This window comes from Stenella coeruleoalba (genome assembly GCF_951394435.1).
Source record: "Stenella coeruleoalba genome assembly, chromosome: 16".
Taxonomy (NCBI): Eukaryota; Metazoa; Chordata; class Mammalia; order Artiodactyla; family Delphinidae; genus Stenella; species Stenella coeruleoalba.
In genome coordinates, this window is record NC_137162.1 from 46,172,357 (window position 1) to 46,181,800 (window position 9,444).

General features: G+C 39.6%; 1 protein-coding gene across 2 annotated transcripts in view; it reads left to right on the top strand.

Moving 5' to 3' along the window:
- ERCC6 (ERCC excision repair 6, chromatin remodeling factor) overlaps positions 1–7,980 on the top strand; it is a 76,291-nt gene extending 68,311 nt beyond the window's left edge. For both annotated transcript variants that reach the window (XM_079900193.1, XM_079900194.1), the window contains exons 17-21: positions 76–221; positions 307–1,008; positions 2,566–2,770; positions 3,430–3,508; positions 4,648–7,980. In XM_079900193.1, coding sequence (XP_079756319.1) covers positions 76–221; positions 307–1,008; positions 2,566–2,770; positions 3,430–3,508; positions 4,648–5,070 — 1,555 coding nt within the window. In that variant the 3' untranslated portion in view covers positions 5,071–7,980. The remainder of the gene's footprint in view (positions 1–75; positions 222–306; positions 1,009–2,565; positions 2,771–3,429; positions 3,509–4,647) is intronic.
- The last annotated feature ends 1,464 nt before the right edge of the window (positions 7,981–9,444 follow it).

The window sequence follows — 9,444 nt, forward strand, 5'->3', positions numbered from 1 at the left end:
ACAATTGCTGTATGTTTAGAATTCTGAGGTACAGCTAAACATTGTTTCATACCAGCTTGATTTCTATCTTTTTAGACAAATCTTCAAGCAGTTTTTGACAAATAGAGTGCTAAAAGATCCAAAGCAAAGGCGATTTTTCAAATCCAATGATCTTTATGAGCTGTTTACTCTGACTAGTCCTGATACATCCCAGAGCACTGAAACAAGTGCTATTTTTGCAGGTATTTCATAAAAGAATTTAACTTAAAATAACGAAATACATAAGAATTATGCAGTATAACACTAGCATGTTTTTCCTTTTCACAGGAACTGGTTCAGATGTTCAGACACCCAAACGCCATTTAAAAAGGAAACTTCAACCGGCTTTTGGAACGGACCAGAACGTTCCAGTAGGTAAAAAGTTCTCTGATTCTAACACATCTGCAAATGTTGCCATGTCATCTGAAGAGAAATCTACAACTAGAGGACCTGAAGTGAATGCAGTAACTTCTAATCTAGGTGATCCTTTGAAAGATGCCCCTCAAACGTCTTGTAGTCTAACTAACAGTGAGAGGCTTGGAGAAGAGACAGATGCAGTGTCCAGACTGCAGGATTCCTCAGTGATTCATGGAAACGGGGAAGGTTCAGATTCTCCAAGAATCAGCAAAATGTACAGGATGTCTGGTGAGGAAAGCATCGATGAAAAGGAGGGTCTTTCTGATAAAAGAGAAAGCTGCCGGGTTCAAACAGAACCTCTTTGGGAGAATGAGCAAACAGAAAATAATTTTTATAAGCACAAGTCGAAAACGAAACATCATGTGGCAGAAGAAAAGACCCTGGAGAAACATCTGAGGCCGAAGCAAAAGCTTAAGAGCTCTAAGCACCGCAGAGATGCCAAGTTTGAGGGAACTCGAATTCCGCACCTGGTGAAGAAGAAGCAGTACCGGAGGCAGGACAATGAAAATGAGAGCGAGCCCAAGGAACGCAGCCATGACGACTACGTCCTGGAAAAGCTTTTCAGAAAATCAGGTACTCCTTTTGCTGACCTTGCCACAGGTGTGCTAGGAATAGAAATGAGGGGGCCACTTCTAGCGGAAGCAGCCTTTTCTGACAGTGCAGAGTGTGTGCTCAACTGGAAGTATTTTTCCTTCTAAAACTCAGATTTGAAATGTATTGACATTTTTGAAAATCATTTTCACCTCTCTTTCATAGGAGAATTTGAACCTTGGGAGAACAATAGGACTCGACTTCTAACCACATACAGGGGGGCGCAATGCTTAAAATAGATTTGTACTACCTGAACATTCATAGATGATTTCTCTGCATGCTATATTTATCTGATTTAACAAACACAGGAGAGTAAAGTGACAGATCATGGGAGAGAGACACAGGGGCATGGCCAGAGGCAGGCACTCTGGAAGTAGGAAAGCTGGTAGCTAATATCAAGGGAGAAAAATTAGGAAAGCAGACTCAACAATTGCTCAGGACCCTGGAGGGACCGGCCAGCCTGCAAAAATTAGTCATCCCTGGGACTGTCTTACTCAGGTCTCACCAGTCATTGTGTTCCCAAGGTGACAGCCTTGAGTTTCCAAAGATTGCTGAATGGGTTTCTATTCAGGAATGCAGGCTTATGTATGGCATCTCAGAAGGAAACCATCTGGGCCCGATGCTTTCTTGTAAGGTAGTTCATTGGTAACTTGCTCTATTTTTTTCTACAGTTCCTGGTCTATTTTCCTAAGAAAAATTATCTGTCTTGTCTGATTTTCAAGTTTATTTGCATGGAGGCATAGAAAATACTCTTGTAATAATTTTTTTAAAATCGGCTTCTGTTTCAAGACAATTTCCCCCTTGTCATTTCTAATTTTGTATATTTTTCCCCCGTTTCCTTTGTCAGGTTAAGCTAGTAGATTGTCTATTTTGTGATTTTTTTTTTTCCCAATAAACCAGGTTTTTGATTTATTAATTAGATCCATGGTTGTCCTCTACCTCATTAATTTATGCTTTTATCTTCAGTATTTTCTTCCTGTTGCTTTTGTTTTTGTTGTTGTTTTGATGAGTTTTTTTGGTCTTAATTTTTATAAAACTGTTCGACTTGGAATTCAGCGTATTTATTTTTGTTCTTTCATTTTTATTGACAGAAATATTTAGGGCTATGCATTTTCCACTGATGACTGCATTGGATTCTTCTGATATGTAGTGTTTCCATCATCATTACTTTTCAGAAATTCTGTAGTTTTATTTTATATTTGTATATTTTCCCCCTTCAATAGAGAATATATTAGTAGAAGATTTTAAAGTTTTCCAGGTGACAGTGAAGAGTTTATGTTGAAGTGTGGTTATTAAAGCATTATGCTTTGATTATACAAAGCAGTGACAGTTGATAGTCCCTCCCTCATCGGGTAGAGATGCAGGTGAAGAGCAGCAGCATTTGTAAAAGTTCCTGGGTCCTGGTGATCACGGGTGAATAGCAGCTAAAAACGTTCATGATGTTTCCTCTACCCACAACACACTAGCCTATACAGAATAAAACGTGTGATTGTGTACGAGCTGAAATAACATGTTCACTGTTTCCTTTGCTCTTGCCAGTGGGTGTGCACAGCATCATGAAGCATGATGCCATCATGGACGGAGCCAGTCCAGACTACGTGCTGGTGGAGGCAGAGGCCAACCGTGTGGCCCAGGATGCCCTCAAAGCACTGAGACTCTCTCGGCAGCGGTGTCTGGGAGCAGCATCTGGTGTTCCCACCTGGACCGGCCACAGGGGGGTGGCTGGTACACCAGCAGGAAGAAAGTAAGAGGTTGCCACCCTGCCATGCTTGTGAGGAGGCCAAACCTGCTGGGCTGGAAATAAAATCAGGGCAGGCGGGGGCGGGGATACCTCCTCCCATTTATCTGAAGCAATAGAAAATCTCTCAGGGAGGGATTGGGTCAGCCAGATGTATGTGACTTGGGGAAAGACTTTTATCATCTTACCTTCTTCTTTGCTTTCATTCCCTCCTTTCCAAAGCTGATTTTTCAGGGAAAGGAGAAATCTGTTTTGCTTAAGAGGTGATGTCATAAAAAATAGTAAGAGATACAGAATAACGATTAAACTTTAATAAGATGATTAGCTAGGTTTCAGCAATCAGTAATTACTATGGTATTCAGTGTGCTCTTTCAGAATAGTTTCCCTACCTAGAATTCAAGGGTAGTAAGTTGAGCAAGGATATTGAGTGGTTTTTACTTGAGATGCAGTAATAATTTCTACTACTTTACTAGGAGAGTAAAGTACAGGAATCTCAGGGGATAGAGCAGAAGCACCATGGCTGATGGAGCAGAAGCATCATGGCTGTGAGAGAATAACCGTGCAGAAGAAAATTGCTCCAAGAGGAGTTTAGTTGTTGGAAGGGCATTCTCATCTGTAAGTCACAAAGTTACATTTTATCAACTATGACTCTCTTCCGTATTTAGGAGAAGATTTGGTCAGAAAAGGAACTCCAGCTTCTCTGTGCAGCATCCCTCTTCAACGTCTCCAAAGGAGAAATGCCAGGTAACCTGATAGCCTATCAGCTTTTCATTTGTGAGATCTACTTAATTGAATTGCCATGAAAATTTCACTCGATTCTGCATGTGAAGAGCGTCACTGGCATAATGACATCTGATGTTTACATTGTATGCACTTTCATGCATTTATGAAGTACTTTTGTGTGAATTTAAAAGGGCCAGCGAACTTCCTAGAAAAGACAAAGTCTTTAACCCAAGATCCATAGTAGAATCTCTGTTTTGTCTTCCAAAAGTTCATATAAGGATGGGTGATGTGTGAGTTGCTGCTCATACCACCTGCCCCATCTGGAGGTGAAGTACTAGCTCCAAGGACCACTGCCCTCTAGACTAAAGGTCTAGAGGGCCTTTATTGAATGTTTGTAATTTCCTAGCTGCCAGAGCACTGTGGCCTTCCCTGCCTGTCCTACAACCCCGAAGGCCTTGAGTGCTTCTCTGAGAGTAAATAGTAGGCCATGCTCTTATCATTTAATACTTTGTTTTTTTCTGCTTAAGGGTCATGTTACTTATAAAATTTGAAAACTCCCAGGTTCAGATTCCTGTTTTAGGTTAATATGAACACATTTAGGAATAGAGAACCTTTTTTTTTTTGACTTCCTGTGTTATGTTCTTTTAGCAGTAGGAATGTGAAGAAAAACTAGATTTATGTAGCTGTTCTAAGGAAACTCACATGAGGTGTAAAGTAGTAAAAAGATTTAAAAGTGAAGGAAGTACAGCTCTGATATTGTTCCTTATCCCACGCTGCTCAGTTCAGGGAAAATTTGGGAGGAAGAACAGTAAATGCCCACAGAGCTCGTACCTGCTGGAGACAGGTTTCCCTAGAAGCCTTCTTCGGAAGCCCGGCCCCACCCTCTCTGCCCTCCCTCCACTCCCGTCCCTCAGGATGGTGACGAAGCAGATAGTGTAGTTTTGGGTTTTTTAGGAAATGTTTTCTAGGAGTGGGTGCATTTAGACACTTGACTCTCCTCCTTTCCCTTTGCATTAGACGGTGTATCATCCATTCTCCATCAACCTCAGTGCCCTGGGCATGTGTGTTATCTTATGGCCCCTCAGAGCCTTTGGAGAAATAAGTAGTGGGAGCGTAAACTGGAGGTTAAATATATCGATGCACTGGTCTTCTTTCTCCAGGACAGCACTATGAAAAAGGATGGAAAAGACAATGTTTCGGAGCATTTTAGAGGAAAAGTTGAAGATGCAGAGCCTTCATCCGGGGCCCTCACTTCGTCCTCACTGTTGGCTAAGATGAGAGCTAGAAACCACCTAATTTTGCCAGAGCGCTTAGAAAGTGAAAGTGGGTGCCTTCCAGAGGCTTCTGCTCCTCCGCCTTCCAGCATGGAACACGATGACCTTCTGGTAGAAATGAGAAACTTCATTGCCTTTCAGGCCCAAGTTGATGGCCAGGCCAGCACTCGGGAGATACTGCAGGAGTTTGAATCCAAGTTATCAGCATCACAGTCTTGTGTCTTTCGAGAACTATTGAGAAATCTGTGCACTTTTCATAGAACTTCAGGTGGTGAAGGAATTTGGAAACTCAAGCCAGAATACTGCTAATCAATGTTACTTCTGAACTTTAAATTGACTTTTTCTAGTGGAAATTTCTGATTATTAATCTTATGATTAATAATCATGTTTTGTCAATGGAAGTTGGCTGCATTTGATGTTTACTTTGAATGATAGCTACCTCATAATTAAAACTCTAAGGAGGAAGAAGTTCTTCTCTGAAACGTAAAAAATACCTGGATTTCTTTTTTTTTTCCAAATACCTGGATTTCTTTTTTTTTTTTTTTTCCAAAATTAATTATGAAATCAGGGACCTAACTGTTAATCCTTGGAACACATTTGTTCTTTTACCCAGAAGATGCTGTCAGGGAATACGTACTACTCATTTAGAAGTTTATAGACCAGAACTCTCAAGAATTCTTTTTATTGGTGCTAAAATCATGTCTTATATTCAGTTAGACCTGTTCGGTAAATCAGTTCATCAGTATCTGATAACAGAATTGTTTTTGGTACCTAGCTTTTAAATGTTTAAATCGATCATTTGCCACCCAAAAAAGAGATCAGACTTGTTACCTTTTGAGTCCTATTAGTTGCCTTTAAACGATCTTCTGTTAAGGTACTGTTAAATTGACAGGTATTTTTATTAGTAAAGCATGGAATAGCTTGATAGTAAATGATGAGACATGTATTTTCAGAAACTTGTAGTTTTCTCAGTTTACAGTGGCTTTATTTTAAGCAAAGGGCACCTTTCCCCCCCGCATAGTGAATAGTGGTTTTAGGAAAATATATGTTATCTTTAAAAAAAAAACTCAAGCAGAACCAAAAGTAGATACAAATAAAACCACCAACGCACACACACACGCACACGGACGTTGCTCCAGACCACACCCGGATATACCATCATCACCACATGGTGAGCACCATTCCAGCCCTCTCTCTGCTTACATCCTGGGCGGGAACTTTGAACCTTTTTTACCTTATTCATTGTCTGTCTTTCTAAGGATGCTGGTAACTTTATATCAGACATCATTGTTCTCCTTCTTCTGTCCAGTCATCTTCATCTCTCTTTTCCCTTTCCGTTTGCCGTGACTCTCCTGTTCTAGAGGTTTGGTTTTCAGCTGCATCTGTTTCTGGCTGTTGTTCATGTGTTTAGAGTTTTGTGATGATGTTGTTTTGATCCTTAGTTTGTTTTCTTAGCGTTGTTTTTCTTTCCTTGTTATTGTTTTATCATCACAGCTCTGAAGTCCTGTTATCTGAAGTTCATTGGCTTCCTTAAATGTCTTCTAGAGCTGTCACGGTGCAGTTTGTTTCTTAGAGTTGTTCCCTCTGGCCTGCTGTTTTCACTCTTTCTGATTTTTCTGTATTGTGCTCTCCTTCTTCCCATGCTGTTTCTTTACATCTAGCTCATGCTAAAATCAGGCAGCTGGGTCCAGATCTGTATGCTCTTCCCTGCCACCCAGAGAGAAGGGGTGTGGGTTTGGAGGTCGGGGGGAGCCTCTGCTGGGCAGCATGCAGCTTTTGGTTGGAGGACTTGGGTTTTACTTTTCTGTTCTGAGATTTTGTTAAATAGCTTGGGCCATGAATCCTTCCCCTTAGATTAGGAGATGTCATTGTCAGAGTCATAATTCCCACCAGAATTTTCTGCTTCTTTTTTTGGATTCTGGCTTTTTTATTTTATTCTGTTTTTAGAGTGGTTCGGTATTAGAGGAAGAAGATTCTTCATTCTGCCATCATTATCTAGAAATAATAGAGACTTTTAAACAGGTCAGTACATCCTAAACTTGACTACTTGGCTCAGAAGGGAGTCAAAATTAATGACTTTTGTTTCTGGGAGGTTCTTTTTTAATTTTTATTTTTGTAATCAAGTCATTAATTGAAATGTAATCATCATTTCAATTAAGAAAATTGCATCCCTTTTGTTCTCGGATTAAAGTACCAGTGCAGTTCACGAGTGTGAAGTGCTTTGGCATCCTGGCTCTGTTGTGTGAAATCTAAGCTCTACCAAGCTAGGGAAGTTGTAGCCTTCTCATCAAGTAGAAAATGCCAGCAAAAGTTACGATACAGTCACAGCAAGGTGGCCTTCACTCCAAGCCTTGTCTCAGCTCTGCCACCAGCTGAGACCTTGGCTAGTCACTGCCTTGCCTGTGTCTCAGTATGGATATCTGTAAACATCGTCATCGTGCCTCTGGGTGGAGAGACTTAGAGGAAGATGCTCTAAGTCATGGTTTTAACAACATAGAGTAACTTTTTCATTTAGATAATATCTAACTTTTGGAACTTTAAAAGCTTTGTACAATATAGATAATGTATTTAAAATGTTATATTGGTATTAAGCTACAATAAAGGATTTTAAAATTTTGTGAAATTTTAAAAATTCCTTAGTTAATACATGAATATACGATCACTCTTTAAAAACTTTCAGGCAGTACTCTGCCTCCCCACCCCCTCTTGTTCGTGTTCCAGAGATAAGTACTGTGTTTGGTGTGTATTCTTCCAGGCTGTTTTCCATGCCTTTACAGATGCGTGCAGCAGAGACTGCTGCTGTAATGTCTGCTTTCCCCTTCTCCTTTACTGATAAGATTCCTGCTTTTTACCTGGACACGTGGCTGCTCAGCTCACGACGCTACTTGCCAGCCTCCCTTATGGTTAATTGTGGCCACGTGACCAGGCAATGGGCTACAAAGAGAACATCCAGACTGGGCCCTTAAATGAGGAATTGGGTGTCCGCTCCATTCGGCATTCCCCTTTGTGCTGGCCGAGATGCCTGTGGGAGCTTTAGCAGTGACATGCGGTGGGGAGAGGTCGTGTGCTGAGGATGGAGACGTTGGCCTGCCAGTCTTGAACTGCTTCCCTTTCACCCGTTAACTTAAGAGCAAAATAAATTCCTGACTTGTTTAAACCACTGTCTTTTGGAGTCTTTTTGTTACAGCAGCTGGTTTTGTTTTATATGTGATTTACAAAAATGGGATTATCATCTTTATTATTTTGCAACTATTAACTTTTCATTTAACGTTATATACAACACATCCTTTCGTTCCTCTAAGTATAGCTCAACCTTCATGTAATTGCTGGAGTTGAAATTAGGTGGATTTTTTATTTTAATGGTTGTAGTGAAAGTACTTCCTTCAATTCATACTCCATAAAAGGACCATTTCTCCACACCCTTGCCAACAGTAGGCCGTATCAATCTCGGAAGTTTGTTTTCCTAAACAATATTGTGGTTGAAAATACCTTGTTTTAGCTTGAATTTCCCTGATTACTTATAAAACTAAACATTTCCATGTTTTTTGGCCATTTGTAGATCCTCCATTACAAGTTGCTTGTTCATGTTATGTTAGCCTAGTTTCACTATAGATCATTTTCTCTTAGGGGTGACCCTCTTTCCCAAACAAAAATGAAAAGGCAGTTGTTCCTACTATTATTGAATAGTCCAATCTTTTCTCCATCCATTTGAAATGCCTAGTTTATCATATGCTAAATTGTCTGTTTCTGGACAGTGGATCTAGATTCTATTCTACTGAACACACACTTCCCTGTCCAACTTTGTACAGTGTTTTGCTATCTATAGGCATGTTTCCCTTCCTTTTTACCCCCTCTTCATTCATTGTCTTATTCTTGTGCATTTTGTTTCAGGTAAATCTTAGAATCGGTTTATTAAGTTCCACTAAAATTGTGTTGCTCTTTTGATTGGGATTGTATTAGTTTATACATTGATTTGAGGATAATAGACTTCTTGTAATTAATGTAGTTTTTCCCATTAGCATCATGGTAGGCCTCATTTTATTAGAGTACGTTATATTCTTGGATAAAATTTTAATAACTTGCTTCATGAAGGTCTTGCACATTTCATATTAGGTTTATTCAGCTATTTTATAGATTTTTAGTTTTGTGAGGGAGCTTTTTACTTTTGCATGAAAATATGGAGGATTAGAACACAGAACTTTTTTATGATGTTTATCATACAGTTTTTAATTTAAATATAGTCAAATTCAGTCTTTTCATGTTTCATTTTGTTTCCTTATTTAAGAACCCCTTTCCTAACCTAAAGTCTTGATTACGTTCCCATGAATTCTCTTGTAAACACCATGTGGATAGTTCCTTTTTCTAGCACCTTTAAAAAAATAGTTCATCCTTTCCCTCCTGACTTGCAAGCCTTCCTCTATCACTATATCTAATTTCCATGTAATTATGGGCATGTTTCTGGGCTCTGTACTCTGTTAAATTGGTCCACTTCCTTAACTTTGCCACTAACCCACTGTTTTAATAATTGTAGCTTTATAATTGGCAATCATATATGGTAGAATGATTCCCCTCATCTTCCAAAAAATTTCTTAGTTCCTGAACCTTTGTTTGGGATCAGCTTGTCACATTTGGATTTTGTAGTTGTTTTTGAAATTGTAATGACTGTACAGATTACTTAGGGAG